The sequence below is a fragment of the Felis catus genome, chromosome D2 (assembly GCF_018350175.1).
Source record: "Felis catus isolate Fca126 chromosome D2, F.catus_Fca126_mat1.0, whole genome shotgun sequence".
Taxonomy (NCBI): Eukaryota; Metazoa; Chordata; class Mammalia; order Carnivora; family Felidae; genus Felis; species Felis catus.
This window is the reverse complement of record NC_058378.1, coordinates 20,358,031-20,385,556: the sequence shown is the minus strand read 5'-3', so window position 1 is coordinate 20,385,556 and position 27,526 is coordinate 20,358,031. Positions and strand designations below refer to the sequence as shown.

At 37.1% G+C, this 27,526-nt stretch overlaps 1 protein-coding gene across 3 annotated transcripts in view; it reads right to left on the bottom strand.

Moving 5' to 3' along the window:
- BICC1 (BicC family RNA binding protein 1) overlaps positions 1-27,526 on the bottom strand; it is a 287,579-nt gene that overhangs the window by 159,105 nt on the left and 100,948 nt on the right. For all 3 annotated transcript variants that reach the window (XM_011287385.4, XM_019813130.3, XM_019813131.3), the window contains exon 2: positions 20,736-20,782. In XM_011287385.4, coding sequence (XP_011285687.2) covers positions 20,736-20,782 — 47 coding nt within the window. The remainder of the gene's footprint in view (positions 1-20,735; positions 20,783-27,526) is intronic.

The following is a 27,526-nucleotide window of genomic DNA, read 5'->3' as shown; positions in this document are numbered from 1 at the left end:
GACTGAACTGAAAACAGGCATCCAGGACACGGGGCGGCCAGGGTCTGTTTCTGTGCTGCTTGGGCTAATGTGAGAAAGCACTGTTCTCCAGACTGTTTATGAGATTTGGCTCAAATGAGCTAAACTGGCTCCCCCTGCACAACAATGTCTCAGTCTCAGGTGGTGGAGAATGCAAGGGACACAGGCAGCAACAGCCATGTGAACCTGGCCAAGTCAGTCAAATTCTCTGAGCCAATTTCCTTTCTCTAAAATAAGAATAAAGCTACAGGGTTTCTGTGAGGATTAAGAGATCTCTTCTGCAGCAAGTGTCTTCGTGCAATGTCTGACACACCAGAGGTACTCAGAAAAGGGTAGCTATGTGTTGTAAGCGCTGCTATTTTTAGAATTATTAGTAACAAAAATCAACAATAGTAAAAGCTAGAAAACTACTTTATCTAACTCAGCTGGGAGAAATAATATTCACAGGATATATATATTTATATATATATATAAATACATTCATATATATATTCATATATATATATATCCATAATTGTATAGGTCATCCTAGATATTCTTAATTTCTAATCTTTGTAGAATTATTTTGACTCACATTAGGACATAAAAAGAAGCAACTTTATTTTTCCTATACTGAAACATAACAAGAAAGAATCATATTGCAGCTAGAATGGTTGCTGTTGACAACATATTCCACCAGACACATGCAGCAGTGTCTCCTTTGGCAGACTCACAGGTCTTCTGAGGTTTCCTGTAGCAAGTAAGCCTGTGATCTTCCTGAGCCACTGACTCCATTTTAATCTTATAGACCTTGTGATTCTTATAACTCGTCAGTTTCCTTTTCAGCTCTGGCCATGAGGGAAGCTGACATTCTGATGCACTGTATATAAACTTATTGTTCCTCACATCAAACTGTTTTCCAACCCTTACTTTCCCTTCACAACAATTTCCTCTTGGATTTATTTTTCAGTCTATGCTACTAATGCAGGTTACTAAGCCATTTCAAATCTGTTTTTGAAACAAGAGATAACATAATGTATCTTAAAGTTTGACCATTCTGAATTCACACTAAAAATACAAGAATTCCACCTAATCCAGCCAAACTCAGGTTTGGCAGTAATGGAAAGGTTTCTCTGATGGACATATAGAGATAGACAACAAGGGAGCAAAGTGCTTCACGAAATATCTGGGAAGCTTGACAAAATTAGATGCAAAAGAAGAAGCCAGCAAAGAGCTATGCAATCAAAGGAGGATGCTTCAAAACAATGAATGTTGCCAAATGCTCATGGATGTATGCAGTCACCCTTTAAGGAAGAATACCATCCCTCCCTCAAATGCTTGTGTCCCAATCTGACAGTGGTACCATCACAAAGCCTTCAGAAGACTGACAGACCGGGAGGGCTTTCAACTCCCCAGCTTTAAGTTGAGAGAGCCAACTTAGCTTCCCTTTCAATAATGTTAGGTGAGAAAGCCAAAATTTCATTCAGTGGTGTCCAAGAGAAGAGAAACCTGGTTTATAAGCCCCATTAGTAAATATCACCTGGGAAACATTAAGGTATAAGAATAATACAAATGAATGGCCCATATTTTTAGGAGCAAGAGTGTTTTTGCTGATTTGTCCAATTAAATATTGGGCTGTGCACTCAACAACACTTTCCTGCAAGACCACTCACTGTACAGAGGACAACAAGATAGACAAGTGGAATCAAAATGGTGACTGTACAGCCCATACATGAGGGCAACGCTTTGCAGATAGTCTCAGGTCACCAGGAACTCATTACAGAAGTTCCACAGAGTTCCAGGAATAATGTCAGCCTAGAATTCATCTCTCTGACCTCCTCCTCTGCCCTACCAGAGTCACTATGCTCCATCCCAGAACACAAAACACACGGATACAATAAACATGTCAGGAAAGACAGGGTGTTTTCCATGTGACTGTACTCTGTGACTGCCCACCACCATCTTTCACAATGTGGAACTAAGAAGTCACAGGGATCAGCTGCCATTCATGTTTATGCACCCCTGAAACGCAGAACCTAGCCCACTCCTCACAAAATGCAAAGAACTCCTTTTACTTTTTTCTAAGCATTCAACCACCTACCAACTACTTAATATTTCAAATGTCAGCTTTAGAGTGACCAGTTACTGTTCATTTAAATGTGCAACACTAGACTCTAAGAGCCCTGGCTATTCCAGTTTTACTGTAAATCTGCAACAACGTTACTACAATTTCAAAGTTTATCTTCCCAGCGAAGTATTTTGTACCTGTCATTCAAGTTTAGACTTTTCTCCCTATATTGTTTAATAAATATATGGCCACCTTAATGTCAAAATATCAATTCAGGTGGGATGCTTTTTCACAGCAAGAATCTCTTAAAGTAGCACAAAAATGTTAATATACTTAACACCACTGTATTATACACCTAAACATGGTTAAAATGGTAAATGTTAATTATGTGTATTTTACCCAAAAAGAAAAAAAAACCCTTAAGTGAGGTTCTCTCCATATAACCACATTATTAACCATGTGGCCAATTTATTCTTCATTGGAAAGTATAAAAGCTATTGGTTTCCTAAAATGCAAGTGATAACCTGCACTGTACTATTAAAACTTAAAATTACAATTGATTAGTCTCTGTAAGACTAATCAATATTTGACTAGCCAGGGCATGAAGGCACCGCCATAACATTTCCTTTCAGATGCTGTCATTGCTTAAAACTATTCAGCAACAGTGTTCATTCAGGCAAAGCAAAAAATCAACCTAGATGGCGCCAAATCACCCCCTTACATCAGGAAGACAAACATCTGCCTGAGAATTTGCAAAAAGCCCTAGAAAAATTCCAACATGAAGAAAGGGCATGACAGCAAAACCACAATCCAAGTGTTGCCCTGATTTAAAAGGCAAACAAAACCCTGATAATGAATAGCAGCCATCACATGACAGAGCTTTCGTAAATCATTTTCTGGGGACCAGGCTTTTTAGATTGGGCTAAATCTTTCCCTCCCTCCCTCCCCACCCACCCCCCCACCCCCCGTACTTTGGCTGCTCTGTAAAAAGAAATTATTTACCAACTGTCTTAACATCATAGGTAATGGAATAATATATCAAATGAGATGCTTCATTATTCCTGCTGAGGCTTAACTCTAAGGAATGTATTAGTGTTTTGGAAGAACTGTAAAAGAATTCCAATAAAGACAAATGAAAGAAAATATAATTATATCCTTAATGGGTAGGATTCCTTAAATGTATTGGTTTAAGTGGGAGGGTAAAGAATTGCTTTTGAAAGATGAAGTAAATACTTAAAGTTTCTAGTCTATTCAAAGCAAATTATTAAAATTTAGCTGTCTCCTGAAATGCCTTTGTTTAAAAAAACTGAGTTCTTTTCTATTTGATGCATTCATCATTTAACAAGCCTTTCCCTTGGGGCGCCTGGGTGGCGCAGTCGGTTAAGCGTCCGACTTCAGCCAGGTCACGATCTCGCGGTCCGGGAGTTCGAGCCCCGCGTCAGGCTCTGGGCTGATGGCTCAGAGCCTGGAGCCTGTTTCCGATTCTGTGTCTCCCTCTCTCTCTGCCCCTCCCCCGTTCATGCTCTGTCTCTCTCTGTCCCAAAAATAACTAAACGTTGGAAAAAAAAAAAAAGCCTTTCCCCCATTTCAGTACCTTGTTCCTTTCATAGTTGTTCAAAATCATTCATTATTTGATTTGCTTATTTTCTTGTATTTTGTATGTATCCTTCAGTAAAATTTCTATTTGTTCTATAACGGCAGAACTTATGTCTGATTTGTTCACCACTGTATTCCTAAGGCCCAATACAGTGGCACACACTAAAAGGCTCAAAAAAAAATCTTTTTAATGAGTAAATTCATCACTTCACTCATTTGATCCACAATTATGTATTGAGTAACTTTACTCCATGGCTACAACAACCATATTAAGATTTCACAAATGTCTATAAGCTGCATTTTGGTCTCTGGGATTCAAGAACTCCGAAAAAGCAGAGAAAGACAATCTGCAGTTTCTTTAGAATCTAATAAGTTATAACACCTTAAGATTTTACATGTAAAGAAGCCACATCACAGCTTTCCTTCATATGAATTAAGACTAGTTATTACATTTCCTGATAGCCCTACCTGATACAGGTGAACATTTTAGTACAAACACTCTACAATAATGATTCTTTCTATAAAAACAATACCTTTCAATATCCAAATAGTAAACAAAATCTGTGAGAAATGCTGTCACTAAACAAAGGCAGGCATTGTGTTATGAGCCTAGAGTGAAACTAAACTGTGGATTTTTTTCTCACCCAATCCTTTCCAAGCCACTTACATTGCTTAACTTAATATATATTGCCTCTACCAGAAAAGGAAATACAAAATAATGTTTTCTTATGCTTAATTAGAAATTACTATTTCTGCTTAAAATTTAGTTAACAAGAATTAGTTGTGAGGCCAGGGACAAATCTTGAACCCTTTTTTGTACCTGACCCCATTTCTCATTACCCCCATGGTTTCCAGGAAAATTAACCTGGATTAATTTCAACAGGGGGCTTGCTTATCAAAACTGCTTTAACAGTTGAAGGCCTTCCTGCTGCCCTATCTTACTGGGAAGTTTAGGAAAATAAAAGCCTTAGAAAATTTAGGAGTGCTACATAAATCTCACATGAAGAACAAATCTGTTTTGTGAGCTGCTACTTGGACCCTGCTTTGATTTACTGGGAACACTTACAATATAGATATGGCTCTTACTTCTGTGCACTAAAAAACAGAGCATCATAGCTTTAGAGACTGGATAATTCTGGCCCTCCCTTAATGAATAAGGAACCAGAGACCTAGAAGAGATATCTGGCACTGGGATTATCTCCTCCTTTCCCCTCATCCATTGCTCTTTTCATAACAACTAGCTGTCAGTAAACGGGTACAGTAGCCTGGAGCCTCCTTTCTCATTACCACCATGCCACAAAAACACTGGGGAGGCTGATGTGACCCACATAGCTTTTGCAGGAAGGAACTTTCAAATCTATGAACTCTGGGTGACCACATATTGATGCATATGTGGCAGTGAGACACTGTTCTATGTCTTGGAAGCTCTGAGACCAAAAGGAGGGCAGGAGAGTTTGGGGAGAGGAGCCAGACGCAGGAAGAGAGCAGAGAAGGCAAGAGTCCAATAAATCAAGTGTTCTTTAACTGCAGCTTGAGTTCTTCAAAATTCAGAACCACATTTCTTATTGGATATTTTCTAGACATTTTTTCAAATGGTCTTTTAAAAAGCTTGCCATACTTACTATAAAACACAACTGTTATTTTCTGGAATGTTAAGGAGATGAATAAAAACAAAAACTCCTAGCTTACAGGCAATTTTACATGAAGCACCTCACTATTTCTAGAATGCATGTGATTCTTAAAAAGGCACAATTTCTTCAGCCCTGATCTTTCTCCTGAGCACTCTACCTACATATCCACCATGACTTCAAGTCAACATTTTTCTCTAGAATAGCTTTCCTACTAGGTGTTACTATGTCTGTCCCTTTCATATTAGAAACCTTGAAGTCATCCTTAATTCCTGTGTTCTTCATTCCACCAGATCCTACCAATATTCCTCATTTTATTTCTGATTCGTATAAGTCACGGGGATGAAAGGCACAGCACAGGGAATATAGTTAATGGTATATAACAGCACTCACTATATGGTGACAGATGGTAGCTACACTTGTGAACACAGTATAACACAGAATTGTCAAATCACTATGTTGTACACCTGAAACTAATGTAACATTGTGTCAATGATATTTCAATCAGAAAAAATTTAATTAAAAAATAAAAATTACATAAAAGCCATTCTTCATTCCCATTTCCTCATATCCGTCCCTTTATCTTCCTGCCTCATACCTCCCCAAAGTTCTCAGGCCTTCTTCCCCTTACAGATACTATTTAAGTGGCTTCCTCCAGCCACCACAACACTAAGTTACCTGACCCCCATCTAGTCAATTGTGCCTGTACTAATTTAATTGTCAGTTACAACATCCAGACCTATAGATTCCCAATAAGTACTGCCACTCACAGTCAACAACTAATTGAATCTACTGTCTTAGCATGTCCCTGCAGAGGTATAAAAGTGCTTTGCATTCCATTTTCACTAAAAGCCTACACACCAGTAATGATACGTGCCTCCCACTACCCATCCCAGCAGGTCAATGGGCTATAGAATGGGGAGTTCATAAGTAGTCTTCAAAGGACTCTCCCTGCCTCAGAGCAAAGGGCCATGAAGCCACAAGCTAAAAGCAGAGCCTGTGTGAGGAAGGAAAACAATGCACATCAGAACCAAGATGGCAGATGCTTGTGGCTGAGACATGAAATGTTCCTTGAGCCACAGAGAGAACTGGCAGCTCCTGAATCAAGCTGCTTGGGTTTTCTTTTTATCCTCTTATGCCAAGTAAAACTAAAAGAGTTTTGGATCCAGAATCAAAGTTCAGCATGCCCTGATAATTCTTTATTGATAGCAAACCTTATCCAGACACAGCCTATCATTCCCTGACAATTTTCATTTTCATAACAAAGGAATAACAGTATTTCTAATAGTAATGAACTATCCTATTGCATGAGAACTGAACACCATCAACACCACCACAAGAAAAAAATGAAAGAAAAAAAAAAACTCCACTAAGGGAAGAAAACATTTACTGTAAAATGTAAAAAATATAAACATGTTTCAATAAACAAATGAAATCTTTTCTCAACATAAGAATCCAGAAAGTAGTATCCCCAAATAAAAGTTATAATCATTCAGTTCTAAACTAAGAAGAGTTGCCAACAGTATTATGTTTTTTTTTTCCAAGCAACTAAAATCATGGAGTCCCATCCCAAAATGATAAAACCCTGCAGCCTTTCCTTAAGCACTGACATGGAAGGGTCTCTCTGAAAAAATCACATAATCTCTCACCCAATGCTTTTCAATTTCAAATGATTTGAAACTGTTCAATTTAAACTGATTTTAACATCAAATCTATGAGGAATTGTCCCCATTTTGTAAGTAGGAGAATGAAATCTCAAATGACAAATGACCTGCCCAAGTCATTTGTTAATGGGCTGAGATTCAACAGATCTCATGGCTCCTGGTTTAGTGTTCTTTTTAATACTGATCTCTCTTAGTTGTTTCACTTGCTGACTGCTTCAAAAGGAAGCATGGCATGGCATCAAATCAGGGTAAAGAAAAAGGGATAAAGAGGAGAAGGTATGAAGAAATATACAATATAAGCACCTCTGGAACATTCAAATTTTAAAGACTGTCTATCATCTCAGACACGTGCTCCCTAAGAACCTCCAAAGCATCTTTTTTGTGTATGTTGGCAGAGTGGGGAATAAGACAGCTCTATCTCTTATTGCTTTGATCTGTTTTAAATATCAATATTTAATTTACTGTGTTTTTCCACTAACAACAAAGACATGAGATTTTTATTTTTCCTGATGAGCACAAAGATTTTTAAAAGATGTGACTTGTCAGTGTAACTAAAAAGAAAAACAAAAACAAAAAGAAAAGAAAGATGGTGAATTGAGTTTCCTCCCACGCTTCAACAATCAGACAGTTATAAGACTTGGACAAATTGCTTAAATTCTCTAGTCCTTTCCTCATTTGTATGCTAAACTAGGAAATCTCTATGGTCCGTCCCTTTCAGTCCTACAATTTCATTCATGATTCTAAGAAGTTACTCAGCTCCAACCATGCACACAAAGTAATGTGTTAGGCCCCAAAATACTTGAGTCTCTCATCAGAAACTAGTTGGACTATTAGTATACCAACTCAAGAAACAGGACAACACGTAAGCAAATTAACTTCTCAATAAAATCCAAAGTGATGCAGATATATAAATACAACACGTAAACAAATTAAAACTGTCAATGTGTGATGGGCCAGTCCAGAGGATGCCACAAAATGGCGGGACTTTTAGCTATACAACTGGAAAGGTCAGAGATCAAGATGAGAAAATGACTTTCTAAGTGGGTGATATTTTGATCTATAGCCATTACAGTCAAGAATGATCATGGCTTGGGGGTGCCTGGGTGGCTTAGCCAGTTGAGCTGCCAGCTTCGGCTCAGGTCATGATCTCACAGTTCATGGGTTGGAGCCCTGCATCAGGCTCTGTGCTGACAGCTTGGAGCTTGCAGCCTGCTTTGGATTCTGTGTCTCCCTCTCTCTCTGCTCCTCCCCTGCTCATGCTCTGTCTCTCTCCTTCAAAAATAAATAAAAACATTAAAAAAAATTTTTTTTAATGAATGATCATGGCTTGGGGATGCCAAGAGCTGATATCAACCAGTTAAAATTATGAAACTGGAATGGTTTGAGGAGCAATGGGAGACAAAATTAAATAAGTAGGAAAGAACCAAATATAATTAATATTCAGTGCCAAATGTGGAAAGCTAGCTTTATCTGGGAGGCAATGGAGAAATGTTAAAGAAATTCAGAGCACAGATATAAAATGATAACAGTTGTGTTTTAGAAAAGAATCACATACTCTGAAATGATTTACACTCTCATCCTGTCATGAGGCCCACTGAGCAAAAATATTTTTTACTAAAAGTAAAAATATACTTAAATAATATTTTTTAAAAAGTATAAACTTTATCACGTCCAGTCCCAAAACACATCTTGGTTTAAAAAAAAAAAGAAAACAAAAGAAACAAAAGGAATTTCCAAATGATTCATAGATTGCTGAATTCTGTAGACTAGATTTTCCCAAAAAAGTTTTTCATCAAATGATATTGTGAAGTGCTGCATATAAGAGATTTACCTAACAAATTCACAAAATGCAAATAACTAGCATATTAGAGGCTATAAGCAGTCTCACAGGAAAGAATCTTTTTAACTGTCTATGACAGCATTCCTCAAAACTTATCATGGAACTTTTAAAAATATGATACTTATTAACATAATGCAGAACTAGTGTTTCACAGTACACCCTCTTGGAAATAATACCAATAAATAACACTTAGTCCTAGGAAAATGATACTCAACAGAAAATGAAATCTATTAGTAACTGACACAAACACACACAAAACATACAATTACTTCCCTTTTATCAGCATTAGAGATCAACATGAATTTATAATTTCTGTTTGCACTTGTCATTCTCCACATCACTGGTTCCCAACTTTGGCTGTATATTAAAGTCGCTGGCAGCTTAAAAAAAAAAATTACTAATGCCCTAGCTTTACTTCCAGAACAATCAAGTCAGAATCTCTAAGTTTGAACATCAAGAGTTTTTAAAAGGTCCTCAGGCAAACACACACCAAGGACAGTTAAGAACACTGCTATAGATTCAGTTTACCAACACTAAAATGGCTCACAGTTTGGGAAATGAGAATAGGAACAAGAATTCCAGTTAATTCAACTAGAAAATCTATTCCTGAAAAACTGAGTATTGGCTATATTTATTCTGCATATGATACTGGATCTCAAATATTCTTGGCTTTCTCTTCTATTTGTTCATCATTATGTTGGTGGTTTCATGCTAATACTACAGAATGATAAATTGACAGTCAAAGATTTCTTTAAGGGTGTCTTTAATTTTATACAAATAGAATCAAAGTTTCTATTGTTTGCCAAACTTGAACTGTTGGTCTCAGAAGTTTTAGTTTGATTTCCATAAAACACAGCCAGAATTAAACTGCAAAACCAAAACTTTTAAACTGTCTTCCTGAAAAATACATTTTTTAAAAAATACGTATCAAAGAAGGTTCAGGACTTACTTAAATGATGCTATTTGTTTTATAGCCATCATTCCAAACTTAGAAATTTTATCACCCAAAATGCAATGAAGGCATTACAGGAGTCAAAACTTCATAGTTTCAAAGCATAGTTAAAAACTCATCTTCCTGGGAATGCATTTATCATCCAGGAAAGTAGTGGGAAGAAGAAAGTAATAACACGTCACTAAACCCAGCACTTACAAAGAAGTCAAAAGTTGCAAAACAATTTATATTGCAAAATGTGTAGTTATCTTTTTAAATTTCATCATCTTTCAGTAGACAATGAATATAGATAACAGGATCTCTTAAATTTAATCTGAATTTCAAATCCTTCTACTCACCCTCTCAACCTTTCACTTGGATCTGTGCATAACTAACTTAGATGAAATGATATGATGATATATATATCACTTTCAACTCATTTGATTTCTGGACCATATGTCAGAGAAATGGTCTCCCCATTCTTTGTTTTGCCTTTGCAAAGGCACTTAGTTGGTTCTTTCTGTCAGGAATGACTTTCCATTTTGCCTCCATTAAGACACTGAAGTCAAGGGGCGCCTGGGTGGCGCAGTCGGTTAAGCGTCCGACTTCAGCCAGGTCACGATCTCGCGGTCCGGGAGTTCGAGCCCCGCGTCGGGCTCTGGGCTGATGGCTCAGAGCCTGGAGCCTGTTTCCGATTCTGTGTCTCCCTCTCTCTCTGCCCCTCCCCCGTTCATGCTTTGTCTCTCTCTGTCTCAAAAATAAATAAACGTTGAAAAAAAAATTAAAAAAAAAAAAAAAGACACTGAAGTCATGAAATCACAGGTCTGGAAGACATTTTAACCTAATCTAATCCCTGCTCTCTGTCAGAAATTTTTCCACAAAGTCCTAATCTAATCTTACCCAATATACTCAACACACTCATTTCACCTATCCCTCATATCCTACTCAAACACTTTCTCCTCTAGATTGTGACCTTCTTAAGGACAGAAGCTATATGGCCACCTTTTCCCTCTACAGTCCTGCACATGGACGGTGCCTAGCTCCCAGGGAAGGCAGTAAGTATTTCATGAGTGGCATCCTATTGTAAGGCCAATACACAATCATTCACTCCAGCCCCTTCTTATAAGCATTTCCCCCCTTTGCTTGAAAACCCTTTGAAGGTGGTAATTATTTCTTCTTTAGCAGTCCCATGGACCCTAGAAGACAACAGGAAAGTTTTTAGATTCACAGATTATGAGGTAGCTCATCATATTTTTCACGTATGAGAGGGATACTAAAGTGGAGTGGTACTCAAATGAGAAGAAACACATATCCATGTTCCCAATAAGTACTGAAATACACTATTTCCTCAATTTTGTTAATATCTGCCTCTCAAGGTACTGACTGAAGACAAGAAAACAGGCTCTCCAAACCTGCAAACCTAGGGAATATACAGAGCTTCTCAAACAGCACCCCCTGTTGACTTACAACCATTGTCTTCAAAGATCTCATAGAAAAATTAACAAGAAGTTCTATTTAAGAAAACAACTTCAAACTAAGTTAAACGTTTTCTCATTCACAGGGGATTAAGGTTTCCTGGTAACTCTCAAAGTAAACAGGCACATGGGAATTGAAACTGGGTTTGTTTTTCTTTTTTCCTCTGAAAAAAAGTAATTGATGGTGAAGTCAAGAAAAAACTGAGAAAGCAACACTAAAGGTTCTATAGATTTGCCAATAGTTGGTTTCATCTCTAAATTCCTTCACTCCCCACCTATCATCACTTTAACCAAGTACTACTTCACTTTAAACCAACTTTTAACCAACTACTTCACTTTAAGAAGTAGAAAATTTGAATGACTGACCGATATTCTAGGGTGACCAAAGTACTAAAAGTAGTGAATGCTAAGAAAGAAAACACATATTTATTTACACACTTCTCCTAGCATTCTGATTACATCAAACAAAAGAAAAAAGAAAGGCTATGTAACCTATTTTTTTTTTTTACCACTTAAAGTGTAAAGACAGCTCTTTCAAGAAGGAATTTATACCCAAAGAAATAAAAAACTACAAAAGAACTAGTTTAGGATAAGCCACAACTGCTAAACATACAAAGTAAGAGAATAACATTCAGAGGATTTAATAATTTAATTCAAGGATCATGTTACATAAAGAGATGTAAAGTAACAAAAAGTTCTTCTCAACCACAATTAAGAACAGAAAACGTTTCATGCTGTACTAATCCCTCTGCGTGTTGGCTGACTACAATTTCCCACAAATGGTATAATGTTGACTGAAACAATATTAACGTTAATGGCCAAGAAGAAGGAAATCCCACAACAAAATCTTTTTGGAAAACAGGGACAGCACAAGCTTTTTCCACCTAAGATATTAATAGTGGTGACCTTTCCTTGAATAATGCTGGCAACTGACTAGCAAAAAGAAACACCCTGAAGAAGAGTAGTATTCATATATAGGACATAAAGAGTGTTCATCATACACTGGTGTAGTGGTTTTTTTTTTTTTTTTCATGCTTTAAACACACTATGGTATTGCTGCTATATACATAGTTTAGTGACAGGTTTTAAGAAAATTTCCTTATGCCTCATCTAAAGAGCACTGCTCCTTTAAAGATAAATTTTTTAACATTTATTTATTTTTGAGAAAGAGCGACAGAGCACAAGCGGGGGAGAGGCAGCTAGAGAGGGAGACACAGAATCCAAAGCAGGCTCCAAGCTCTGAGCTGTCAGCACAGAGCCCGACACAGGGCTCGAACTCAGGAACCTGAGCTGAAGATGGATGCTTAACCAACTGAGTCATCCAGGCACCCCAAACACAAAATATAATTGGAGCCATTCATTGAGGAGTTTAACTACTCTACACACACACACACACACACACACACACACACACACACACCAAATTTTGTTAAGTGTGAATGCCTAAACCTTTTGAAGAGAGGGCAATTGTACAATTATTCAAGTAACTGAATGGCTTTTATGCATTTTAATCCAAATCTTGATTACAAGGCCTCACTATTTCTCAACTACATCAGAAGGGGTGAAGCTACAAGTACACCTACAGATCAAAATCTAAGAAGCAGCACAAACTGCCTGCTCTCTGTAGGGGCTCTCTCACTTCTGGCCTATCTGCTTCTCTCTCTGGTTTTTGTTCCATGTTCCCTTCTGTGGATGGGCTTCTTCTGCTTACTCACAGCTGCTTCTCCCTTATCATTCCAGCTTTTAAATGTCTAACTCAGTCCCCCTGGATTCTCCCTCACCCCGTGCTAACATCATGACCTTTCCCATTCTGTTCCCACTATCACTCTGGGTCTTAGTTTCCCAATTTGTTAGAGATTAATCTCATTAGGTGAGTTTTCAGAGCCCATCACACTGGTTATGGCCATCACTGGATCTCACATCTAGACCCATCAGTGGTGGCTAGATGAGCTGGGAAGCAGAGTAAGGTAGTACAAAACATGGCTTGCTCCTCTTCTTTTTCACGGTAGGCTACGTAGGAAGGCAGGCATGTAATGAAATACAATTCAGACATACAAACAAGGTTAAGGGTTGAATTCCCCAAAGAATAAATTCCAAAAATAATCTACCTTTTCTAAAAGAAAATACAAAATATTAAACACATCAAGAAAAAAGTTGTTCTTAAAAAAAAAAGAGTCCCAAAATTCAAGAAAGTGCTGATTCAGGAGATTACAACAAACCATTATTTCAAGTTTTATAATAGCAAAATATCAGAGATACAAACTTCACAACAACCAACTTAATGTGATTTTGAAATCTGATTAAACAAGGTATAAAAGACTACAAAATCCATGCCATTTATTTTACTGCATTAATTTGCCTCCAGCCTTTTAGTTGTCTCCTCTCATGCACTACAACAACCCTAACTCAGAACCCTACCTAGCAAAACTTGTAGCTTGACAGAACTTCTCTCAACTATAGAAGCATATAGCCCACCCAAGAAGGTATGAGAACTGCTGATTTAAAGAAAATCATTGATGTTTTACTAACAGGAGTCAAAAAAAAAAAAAACCAGTAAAACAAAGTTGGAAAATCACTCTTCAAGTGAGCTGCCACCAACTGGCTGCCTGACCTTGAAAAAAAAATCAATCCAAGACTAATCAGAGCACTGTCTAGAAGAAAAAAAATGCCATCGCCACATCCAACTTTAAAATGTGCTAATTCTTCTGTGAGCCCATTTTAGGTCAACAAAGTTTAAGCTCTTTATTAAATATCACGGCATTCACTTGAGTCACACTAAATGGCACTACAATGACCCCATCAATTTTATGGATTGTAATCCTTCCACTGAGTCCTTTACTCTAGAACAACCTTGAGTCCATAGTGAAGGAAGAAAATCATACAGGAGTTCTGACTAGTGAGTCACAGAAGCCAGGTGAAACCTTTCAGAGAGATGCTTTCTATAGTTCCATATGCTGGCCACCATAATGGCCACATCATCTCCAAGCCAAATGTTAGGTCGAGAGTAGAGTGAGAGACAGAGCAGTAAGCAATACCTAAGTGGGCCTTGACCTGCCAGTCTGAAATCAAGTATCTTCATTTTATGTTAGCATAAATATTAGCTAGCAGTGAATTGGGGCCAGCCTTTCTTCTTCAATTGGGTGAAGAATAGCAATAAATGCCAATTCTTCATGTCTGTACCAATGCACAGCACCTGAAGATTATATAATCTTTAGCTACTTGAGGATCCTATCAATATCACAGATATTATGGCCTCACTATAAAGGTACAGGGTATATCCAAAATGTTGTACCCAGATATCACTGTCAGATTTAAGATAGAACACTGATCCTGCTCCTGAAAGTGAAGAGAATGGTGAGAGGTCTGAAAATTAAGTCATACGATAAATCAGAAACTAAGTATCTTTAGTTGGAAGAAAAGAAGGCATAGAGATGTTGTAAAAAACCATCTTCAAAAAATTTTACACCTCCAAATAGCAAAACAAAAACAAATGGGGAGAGCCTTTCTAAAAAGTTAGCATTCACTAAAAATGATGTGCCATATATATATATATATATATATATATATATATATATATAGAGAGAGAGAGAGAGAGAGAGAGAGAGAGAGAGAGAGAGAGAGAGAGAGAACAACTGTTGTGATACAGAAGGAACTTCAGTACTTGATGGGAAGCAGAACCAGATGACTTCTCAGACTTCTTTCACCAAAATACTGTATATGCTATAAACTGACAACAATTCATGCATCCATGAGCAACCTCAAACTTTTAGCAATCATGATTTGTTTTGCTCCATGAGTTGGTAGTGGCTGATCTTGGTTTTAAAAGTATTAGCTGTCCACTGCAGGAAAGTAGAGAGAAAGAATAAAAATGAACCATAATCTCACAGCCAAGATAATCACTATTAACATTTGGCATAATTCCTGCCCCAATCATTTTTCAAGGCATAAATATATGTAAGAAAATTTGAGTCAAGCTATACCTTTTGTCCTGATTTTTGCATTTATATGATCATTTTCTCAAGTTGTTAAATATTTACCAAAAAAAGCAAGATTTTTTAATGCCTATCTAGAAATATAAAGTTTGTATATAGCATATTAGCATATTTCAAGCATACATTAGGCACTTGGGTTATTTTTAGTTATTACTAACAGTACAGAGCCTGCTTGGGATTCTCTCTCCCTCTCCCCCCACCCCCCCCCCCCTCTCTCTCTCTCTCTGCCCCTCCCAGCTCCTACATGCACACACTCTCTCTCTCAAAATAAACAAACATTTTAATTAATTAAATTTGATTTAAATTGTTTAAGTATAAAGTCTCAGTGTTAGAGAAAGTATATCATGTGTGACAGTTAATTGAATTCATTTTTAAATAATTAAACCCAAACTTATTTCTATTACCAGAGGAATATGATCTATTCAACATACACAAATAATGACCAGTCAAAAAAGTAGAAGCAATTCTTTAATTTCTGCCTTAGCCCCCGCCCCAGTAAAAAGATTAAAGAATTCTTCATCTAAGATCACCTGAAACACTCATTTGGTAGAGGGAAACAAATACTCCTTCCACAATTTTCCCCCAAAGACAACACTTCCTACTTTCCAGTCTCAAATGACAAAAGTAATCTGTTTGAATTAAAAGGATGAGTTTGAGGGTACTAAAAATACACCACATAAGCCACCAAATAGTATCTTATTTATGTTAGTCTTACTGTTAGCTCTCATGAAAAGCCATAGTTTATGGGTCATTTTTCCAAACTGACACATTTTAAGACTATAAAAATATCCCTACATTAAAAATGTGTGATGTATACTTTGGGGAGAAATAATGTATATAACCTGATGCAATGGAAAAGTTGGCTTTCAATTATGATGCTGACTGGATTTAGTCTTCTTCGGCCATTGGGACTCAGGATTCCTAAATAAAGCATGGTGCTTTGATGAGTCACATTTGCAACACAATCACTACACTCATCCCCACCTAATACACTGTAACACATTTTCCCCTCCCAGATCTGGCCATAGTTATTTCACAAGAAAAAAAAAGCACTGATTAAAAGGAAACAGGACAGACAGTGAGTAAGCCATGAACAACTGCCCAAAGAGCTGTAAAAATCCTGGCAGAATCATTTCCATGTGTTTCAATTAAAGTTGCCATGAGAGGTGGAAAACGAACTAGAGAGAATATTGATAAAGTTGTATCCATTCCCTCCCTTTTGTAAGTATAGTTAGAGCCAAAGAATAAAAAGTACAATTATTGGAGATCTTGCAAAGTATTCATACAGGAAAACATTTGGAATGTATCCAATGAAAACATTCTGACTTATAATTCCATCAGCCAATCAGAGAATATTTTTGAAAAGCACTTTATATGCATTTTTAATATACACAGAAAAAATGCTAAGGGTTTATAAACAGTAGTTCTCTTTCAAGGATGGGATGACAGATTACATTTTTTTAATCCTTCTTGTGTGTTAATTATAGATTTGTTCTAGACAATTTAGAAATGACTTGTAATAAGAAAAAAAAACAAATTTAGTACAAACGACTAGGCAGTTAAATATACAGAGGAAAATGTGATAAATAACATTTACGGTTTTAGCAATTTTTTTCTAATTATAGTAAATTTTTCTACAGAATGATTTCCTCCATTAAGAAGTGTTTATAGGTTGAATTGTGCCCCACAAAATTTCTTATGTTGAAATCCTAATTCCCAGCACCTCAGAATGTGACCTTATTTGGAAACAGGGTGACTGCAGATATAATTAGTAAGATGAGATCACTGGGGTGAACCCTAATCCAATATGACCACTGTCCTTATAAAAAGAGAAAATTTGGATACAGAGACACACACAGGGAGGATGCCTGTGAAGACAAAGGCAGAGATAGAGATAACACATCTACAAGCCAAGGAACACCAAAGATGCCAAGCAACCAACCAAAAGCTCAGGGAGAGGAATGGAAGAGATTCTCCCTCACAGTTTTTGGAAGGAACCAACTTTGTTGACACCTTGATCTTGGACTACTACCTCCTGAGCTGTCCGACAGCCAATTTCTGCTGTTCAAGCCACCCAGGTTGCAGTACACTGTTACAGCAGCCCTAACAAACTAACACAAAAGGTTTCAAAGCACACCACAGGAAGACATTACACTTTGACCACACACAAATAGTTTTGTCATAACTATTGGTCTTCTGGTAGATAGTGCTTGCAAAATCAATCCTCCTTCCATATGCTCCTCCTCCCCCCTGTCCATTGCTACATTTAGGGAAGGCTACATAACTAAGTTTTCTCCTTTGGAATATGAGAAGTAACATACACAACATTCAGGCTTTAAGACTGGGGCATACCCCCTTCATACTCTTCCTCTTTCTCCCAGCTCACATCTGAACATGGTACTCACCCAGATCAACCACAAAGATGAGATCCATGCCCTAAGGAGTAGCAGAGCTACTTCTTAGAAGGAATGTGGGTCTTTAACTGACAGCATGGGACAGAGCCACCCACGAAGCAGGAATATGCTCCTTACAATGTCACATGAAAGTAAAGGAAATAACTCTGTTCTTTAAGCCACTAAATTATTGGGTTTCTCTGCAATACCAGGTTAGTCTTTTGCTCTAAGAGAGCATCAGGGGAAATAAAATATTCCTAACACATGCAGTAAAAGAGCATATAGAAAACCAGGTAAATCTCTGAAACAACAAATGTGACTCTATAGGAGAAATTTAAGTATAAACCGCTACAGCTCCAAATCTGAAACAATGTATGTGATGATCTTAGTAGTCGTTAAGCTACAATTGAAAACCTTTGAGGGAATCTGCCAATCCTTATCCTTAAAGGTTTTTTTTCTTAATGATATTTTAAATTTATTTTTAATTTCAAATATTTTCATGAGAATAGATTTAGTATATGATTTTACATATATTTTAATGGTACAACAACAACAACAACAACAACAACAACAACAACAAAGTGACATATAAAAGTCTCATACTCCTCCAATCTCCTCTCTAGGGAAAGCCAGAATAAAGATAGGAAGGTAGCCTTCCAGACTTAGAGGTTATAAAATAATAAGCGTGGTCAAGTTTTAAAGTCAACTCAAGAGAGGTTTTAATTTGGGTTTGTGATACACACCTAGAGTCAAAACCAAAACATATTTTAATAATAAGCATATGGAGCCTTCATATCTGCCTTACTCTGAGAAAAGAAAATTAATTTCCCACAGATGCTAATGACCAGCAATGTGGCCTATTTCTTGTTCTTAAATTCTTCCAAAATGCCATTATGTGAAACTGAAATATGTGTGAAACTAGAAGCAAGTTCTTGGAGAAGAATTCCATACTTCTCCATTACTTCATTCTACTGTAGATGAACCACAGTGTCTACTTCTGTCTGGTCAAACACTGAAAAGTACTCTTCTGGAATTTGGGGTGTTTGCCTTTTATTAAAGTTACAGGTTTTTCTCCCCAGGGTGTTTACCCAAATCCTGTATGGACACTTATCAGGAAGACACGCTATTGAACTAAAGAAGAAAATGAAGAGATGTAAATTACTCCCATTTAGTTATTCAGGACCTCATTAACCTGTGACCAAGGATGGAATCTATGATTCCAATTCGTGGTTTGGTGGACGCACACATGTTCCTGGATTCAAACATGTGTTTCTATTTAAACTGCTGGAATGTATATATGGCTCCACAAAGAGTGATAAATATTAGCAAATCTTCTAAGAATGAAGGTCCTTTATGACCACATACACCGTATTTTGATTCAGCTTTTAAAATGTCTCAGTCACACAAAGCTCAACAATCTGCTTTTTCCATCTATCCACAAGTTAAAGAACAATGAAATAAAATCCTTCCACAGATCACATCTATCTGCACCTTCTCAGTCAACCCAAGGCAGATCTGTCATTTTTGCTATGTGTCTTCTTTGTTCTTCCTCACGGCAAGCCTGCCTTAGGTAAAAGGCGGGGCAGGGCATTCTGAAATGCTCAGGTACTGATATGTTGGATATTAATCACTAAGAGATAATGCCAAGTAAGGAGCTTCCGGTATAGTACAGAAACTTCAACAGCCTGAGCCTAAAGAAGGGCTGGAAAACTATTTCTGCCAGCACAGCATTTTTAAATTTTAAAAATTTAACTCCCTTTTGAAAAGGGCCCCCCCATTCAAATAAGGAACTTCATCATACAGGATATTATATCTCACCATGAACTATGAATTCCTCAGATGTCATGTGTGCAAGCCAAAGGTCTGAAGTGTGAATGCCACAGGAATCCTTCCACCCCTGTTTAGCCTTCTTACATTGTGTTTCTCTGCCTAGAATGCCTTCCCAAGCCTACCTCTTCTCTTAACTACTACTCATCTCAGGAACTCAAGAAATCCTTTCTCATCTTCTAAAGCCCCAGTCAAGTGTTTAACCCTCTATAGCCCCAGACTCTCCTGCTATTTATATGAATATTGTCAGACACCAGACTAATTTCTTTAAGGCAGAGACTATGCCTTGTTCGTTTTAGTCTCTTTTGTGTGTGGAATAGAGCAAGTAGTAAATAAATACTTTCAGAATGAAGAAATGCCAACACAAGCATCGGCTCTGAAAATATTTGCTTACATATTCCTGGAAGAGAATGCAAAAGTTAGCAAACAAAACATGTAGCTCACACAGAGGCAAGAGAATAAAGAGGCCATAAAAGGCCACATCTGGTTACACACAGGTTGATTTTTCCAAAGGCTGACAACCCTCCCCAGCGTTATTTAACTTCATCTATACTTGCTGCTTTATTTCACTCCAGGACACCTGTATATTTGTTTCTACATACATGCTTTCTGTATCCCAACAACAAAGACACAAATATAATAAATCCAAATAAATGAAAGAAGAACATGCACTTGAGTCAATTTCTTTGAAAGGACAGACATCTTCCCTTATATAAAGCACTTATTTTAAAACAGAGCTGACTAGAAATAATCAACTGCTATTCATAGTTTCCCATATTCCTTTTTCAGTCAGGTCCATTCTCATTTCCCTTTGTTATATATGACTAGCCAGACTGGCTTCACTGAAACTCAGAACTCTCAGAAGACAGGGACAGATTGAACATGGTTACCAAGAGTAAGCAAGCAGGTCTAAAGGTGCATCTTTTGTCGATTATATTATCCCACCTGTGGTCATGCTTACTGGAAATGAGGAAAGCTGTGAGGGATTCCTCTCCATGTCTCAGGTCAGGTATGTATAGGGGTAAAAAGAAATAGGGGGCAGCAGAGAAAGAATATAATCAGGACAGCCCACGTGGCAGCCTTCATTGCCTCTTTGCCTTCCAGCAAAAATGTCCTTAGATTTGCTCAGGAGGAGCAAGAAGTTAGAATGGTTATGTCCCAAAGAGCATCTCACCCTTTCTTTCCCCTAAACATCTCCAGCTGTCTCATGAAAATCTATTCCCCTTCATATGGAAGGGGAGTTTTTAGGAGTTTTGAGTATAGCCACTGCAACATGCTGATTTCTCCTTAATTATCACCAAGGCAGGAGTACAAAGCAACTTACCTTCTGAAAAAAGTCTTCCCCACTTTTGCCTTTTCCTTCAGCAGCAGCTGTAAATAAAAACATACACATTTAAAATAGTTTCTTTTTCAATCTCTGTATTCAAAAACCTCTCAAGTAACAGGTATGAGAATACAAAAGTAAGCAAGATGCCATTCTTGCTCACTGACTGCCAGAACAGGCTTCATTTCTGATGCAAAGCTGGTAAAAAACAAAACACTAATCCAATCAATTATACATCTTTAGATAATTTCACACTTTTTTTTTTTTTGGTCTGGAAGATTCAGGTCTCTCTTTTCACACATTGATGATTATAGTCTCATCCTTTCATAGTTAAGGAACTACATGAAGAAATGCAACTACCAATATAACCAACTATAGTGTTCTAAGCACTTCCTTTTTGTTCTATGCTTTGCAAAGACTATATAATCTACTTGGGTTTCAGCTGGCATCATACTACTTCAATTCACACTTTAATTCACATTTATAAGATAAAGACAAAACAACATGAGGATTAAATAGTAATAGTGAAGGTCACAGACAACAATAAAACTTCATGGGAGATTAATTAAAAGGTCATTACATTTGAACAAATTGTTTTTATATGTAAATGGTAGCCTATAAATACATGAGAAACCCAGTTTTCTACATTCGAAAGTCTTACAACTCTGTGAACCTTTTTTTTTAAATTTATTTTAAGAGAGAGTGTGTGTGTGTGAACAGGGGAGGGGCAGAGAGAGAAGAGAGAGAGAATTCCAAGCAGGTTGTGTGCTGTCAGTGCAGAGCTGGATGTGGGGCTCAATCTCACGAATCGTGAGATCATGACCCGAGCCAAAATCAAGAGTCAGATGCTTAACTGACTGAGCCACCCAGGCACCCGATGTGAACCTTTTTTTAAATCTGTAGAGAGGAGTAGGCAATTTGACTAAAAGGAAAGAGGGACCAAAGAGACAAAAGCGCCTTGCTCACAATAGCCTCAAATTGCATCTTTCAGAAGGCAAACACCAAACGGGTCTCAAATTCAGGTGCAGGGTGGAATAGTGGTTAACTGGAGAAGCCACTGACCAAGACAAGGAAACAAGCTGGAGCAAGAACTCTTAGGCAATGAAACCTGGAAGACCATGGTACCCCAAACACTTACTGGTCAACACTATCAAGGGGCACTGCATGTACATGCATATACATGCATGTATGTGTGTCCAGGACACTTATAAAATTATTAAAGACTCTTGTGTGTCAACTATACTTCAATTTAAAAAATTATTAATGACCCAAGAAATGTGGCAGGTGATTCTGTTAAGTGGAAGACTCAAAACTCAAATAAATTCCCTCAAAAAAAATAGCAAGTACTAAAATATAAATTTTTTCACCAATTTTAATCTCACAGTTAAAGACACCTTCTACAGTCTTGCAAAATGTGTATTTTTATCCACATGTTTGCATCCAAAAAACAGAATTCAGAGTACATGTTTCTGTGATTTCCAAAGACATTCTGAATAAATGTATGACAAGAGCTAAAAAGAAATAAAAAATTTAAAACTGTATTCTAATGGTAGGCTAAACAATAGCCTCTCAAAGATAGTCATGTCCTAATGCCTGGAACCTCTGAATAGGTTACTTTAAGTGGCCAAAGGGATTTTGCAGGTGTGATCAAATTACATTAAATTATCTTGAGACAGGGAGATAATCCTCAATTACCCAGGTGGGCCGCATGTCATCATATGGGGTTCATTGTAAGAGGGAAGCAGGAAGGTCAGAATTCAAGAAGGCAATGTGACAACAGAAGCAGAGGGAGGGCAGGACATGTAACAAAGAAAGTAGAGGTCAGAGGAGAAAGGCATTAGAGATGCTAAACTGCTGGCTTTGAAGATGAAGAAAGGGGCCACAAGCTAAGGAACATAGGTGGCCTCTAGAAGCTGGGAAAGGCAAGGAAATGGATTCTCCCCTGGAGCCTCCAGGAGGAGCATGGCCCTGCCAACACCTTGGTATACCCCAATGAAACCTATTTGAGACTTTGGACCTCTGGAACTGTAAGATAATAAATTTACGTTATAAACCATTATACTTGTGATAATTTGTTACAGAAGCAAAAAAACAAATACACACACACACAAACAAAACAAACCTAATACATAATGCCAATACTATTTTTACTTTCTGCACAAATACCATACTTTCTACAGCATGAACTGAGCAAAGACATGTGAGCATTTCAAGCACACATTTTCACAAATACATTCTTGGTAGTTAACTCTACAAATTATGATTTCTACTCTCTAATCTGGAAATAATGTCAATATTAATAAAACTTTTAAAAATACAAAAAGCAAATTTGAACCAAAAGAGCAAAGCTCATACTTTCCAAATAAACTGGAAAATGTGGCTGATTGTAGCTAGAGGGACAACCTAGGCAAGATAAAATGACAGTGCCCAAACCTAATGACACAAACCTAATAACAAGTGCCTTGGGGGCACTTCAACTCAGCCATCTCTTAGGCTGCCTTTATCTCTAAAGCAAAAAAAAAAAAAAAAAAAAAAAAAAAATTGAAGGGGCCCTACTCGAGAACAAAATTGCTTGGCAATGAAAATTGCACAGCAGGGCACAAAGATGTGAGAAAATTCTAGTGACACCAAGGAAACTCTTCTTTGAAAAGAAACTTTAGAATCAAAGATATTTCCAAAAGCCTATCAAGCAAGAAAGATTCACCCACAGGGAACTCCTTCACAACTTATAATTCATCACTTTAAATTTCCTATTACAATTACAGTTCATTACAGACATTTCCTTTAGGGCATTTATTTTGCTCATGATAAACTCATTATGTCACAACCTTTAAATCCCCCTTCATTTGAAGTCCAGCTAAATAGACTTCATAGAATGGCCTTTCAATCCCTGGATGAATAAAAAATGGAGGGGGTGAGATTTCCTTAGGCTCAAATTATAACTATGTTCCAGAAAAATATCTAAAATTTAACAGAAACCTGCACATGTAACCACCTTATGATTTCCAGGGGAAGAGGAGGCAGGGATACTCATTAGCACCAAAAATACTCATACCAAAATTCTTTGGCCTTTTTCATTCCAAGTGTTTATGTATAAAAAACTCCAAATCTGAGACAGATTTTCCCCTAAATCTAGAGTAATGTCCATTCCTAAAGCCCACAATTACCCTAACAAAAAGACTCTGGTTGGATACTTAATGAGATCACTGTCTTAGGTATAAACCATGGTTAGTCCCAGTCATTGGCACGTTACAGTGACTATTCCTTATCTCATTTCCGGGTTGCTGGGTCTCCTGAAGGACTTTTACTGACCCCATGCAAGCAAAGCTGCCAAGGTTAATATGTTCATTTTAGAGATGCAGAAAAGAACAAAAAGAAGTTCACTCTTTCATTCCATAAATATTTAAGTCCTGTGCTGGTGAATCAACATTGGCAAGGCCCTGACATTCAACTTACGATCTTGGCCTATATTTTCACAGCCTCCCACTAGTGAGATAAAGCCAAAATCAAAATTTAATTTTAGTGACAACTTTCCCAAATATCTTTTCACAATCACAACTCTATCCAAACTAAACTTATTAGAAATTTAACTTAGCTTTTCTCATTTGGGACAACGTACTAAAAAGCTACTCATTTTACTCTTAAATCCAACACTACAGCTGGGCAGCTACTGCCAGGCCTGAAGAGTGAAGGGTGCTTCTCGGAAGACCATCTAAGAATTGGATTGTAAGAAAAACATGAGATATGATAATATCTTGACTCAATGGTTGTCTTTTCATTATGGTTGGAGGGGCAAATGTTGCCTGTGAAATGAGCCAAGACATACTTGATGTCACAGCATTCCTTGACCTTTGAAGTCTAATTCTATTCTGTGGTATAACAGTTCTACTGAGTCCTCACACTCTTATACACTGATACACTCCTACCTTTTATATTCCATAGTAACAGGAATACACACATAATGACTTAGCAGGCTTTTCCTAATGTCTTTATAACAGACTTCTGCCTGATGTTCCAAAATGTAATCATTTGATTGTAAAATCCCTGGACTATACTTGCCAATGAAAGAGTTGTCTTTATTTTCATGACATAGAATTCCAGGAATAAATTACTTCAATACTACTGAAACATAGCTTCATAGATTGTGCAGGTAAAGCATTTCATATTTTAAGCTGAACAATTCATTTTTACGTTTATTATAATTTCTCCAATGTTTTGCCTTATTTTATTTGATATTTTTGTTTCACAAGAAATATGGGATGGCAAAAGCCATAGCCAATAAAAACAGCAAAAGTTGAAACAGGTGTAAACTATTATACTCCCCCAAACTACAGGGCAAGTCTAGTTAATTACTGAATTAAAGGGTGGGGAGGGGGTAAGCTCGATTTTAAATTCTTTGTAGGGCATATGGAAACTTATTTAAATATCCTTTTCACTCTGAAATGCTTTTCCATTATAACATCTGATGCTTTCTGGAGTCAAATCTAAAAACACAAGGACTAAAAACAGTATGGAGTATCTTTAAACACTCCCGTGATAGGCAATGGGTTTTTCCCTCAACCCTGTGGAAACTGAGCCAAAAAAAAAGTTCAAATTATAAAATAAATGAGAAATAATACTTCAAATTTATAAAGATTCAAGGCATTCCTCCCTTTTTCTTAACACAAACTAACTGTAGCATATTTGCAACTAAGAAGGCTGTTGTATGTTAAGGTCACCTGAAAGATAAATGTAACCATGTAGGTAGCCTCATTCTCCCACAAAAATACTTCACTAAAATTTCAAAACATTCACTTATTATATCAACTTAATCAATATGCTTAAAGAGCTTTGCCAGATATTTTATTCTATATAACATAGTTTTCAGAAAACTTCCATGATAATTGGGCCAACTTCACTGAAAGAGGAATCACAAAAAGATGTAGAAGATGCAGTTGCTATATACTCCCAGAAAACTTTACGTGCATGATTCATATCTAACACTCTAGAGTGGCATAAAAAGTTCTGAGAATTGATTGAAGAAATAGACATTAAGCTTATTTTTAAAGTTTCTTTAATTCTCAAAGTCATTCAAATACCGTAGTCAACCAAAACACTCCAAGTTTAAACATCAGTAATGAATAGTGTCTTCTGAATGTTGTATATCACATTAAGAATGAGGAATTTCAGGCCTCATCTTTCCTAAAACTCCCTACCTGCTTTCAGAGTCCACAATTAACAAATCAAACTCACCTGCTCTAAAGACAAAACAAAACAAACAAAAAACACATGTAGGCCTGTTAAGAAAAGGGAAACAGTCAAAAATATTTTTTTTTTTCTCAAAGCAGTGGCTGGTAATTTGAGGACAGTTTTCTTCAATGTTCTTCTTAAATACTGGAGGGTTTTTTTGTCTGAGTTTTTTGCAGTTAAAAATTCCCACGTTTAGGAGAGATGGGACAAAGATGGTGGCAGAGCAGGAGGTCCCTATGCTTACCTTGTTCCAAAAATTCAACTAGATAACTTTCAAATCATGCTAAATCCCCCACGAATCAACCTGAAGACTGTCAGAAAAAACTCCACAACACAAGGTAGAGAAGAGGCCACATGAAAGAGCACATGCAGCACACATTAGAGATATTCCTTGAAGCACGAGGCCCTTGGGAACAGGGGATACAACACTACAGGGCACTACAGGACCTCTCTGTCATAAGGTTATTACCTTCAAGAGTAGGATACAGGGCTGAATTTTCTAACACACAGAAGCAGGCCCAGAGACTTAGACAAAATGAGAGAAAGATGAATTTGTTCCAAATAAAAGAATAGAACAAGGCCATGGCCAGAGATCTAAGTGAAATAGATATAAGTAATATGCATGATAAAGAATTTAAAGTAATGATTACAAAGATACTCACTGGACTTGAGAAAAGAGTAGAAGAAATGAGTGAAACACTTAACACAAAGATAAGGACTAACACAGCAGAAATAAAAGGCTCAATAAACGAAATCAGATACACTCTTGATAAAATAAACAGCAGTCTGGAAGAAGTAGAGGAAAAAATCCAATGACCTAGAAGACAGAGTAACGGAAAGTTATCCAGATAAAGAGAGAAAAAAGAATTATGCAAAATTAGAGTAGACATAGGGAACACAATGATTCCATCAAAAATAGTAACATTCATATTACAGGAGTCCTTGAGGAAGAATAGAGTGAAAACAGGGAAGAAAATTTATTTGAAGAAATAATAGGTGAAAACCACCCTAATCTGAGGAAGGAAACATATCCAGATCCAGGAAGCACAGAGAACACCCAACAAAATCAACAAAAACAGATCCACACCAAGACATATTGTAATTAAAAAGGCAAAATATAGTGATAAAGAAAAAAATTATTTTTAATTTTAGAGAAAGAATGCTCAAATGGAAGAGAGGGGCAGAGGGAAAGAGAGAGAGAATCTTAAGCAAGCTCCAAACCCAGAGCAGAGCCTGACACAGGGCTTAATTCCACAACCCTGGGATCATGACCCAAGCCAAAATCAAGAGTTGGAAGCTCAACTGACTGAGCCACCCAGGTGCCCCCTAAGAAAAAAAATAATTTTAAAGCAGCAAGACAAAAGAAGATAGTAACTTACAAGGGAAAACCAATAAAGCTACCAGTGGCTTTTTCTGCAGAACCTTTCCAAGGCAGAAGGGAGTGGCATAATATATTCAAAGTGCTGAACTAGAACAATCTGCAGCCAAGAATACTCTATCCAGCAAGGCTATCATTCAGAACAGAGGAAGAGATAAAGAGTTTACCAGACAAACAAAAAATA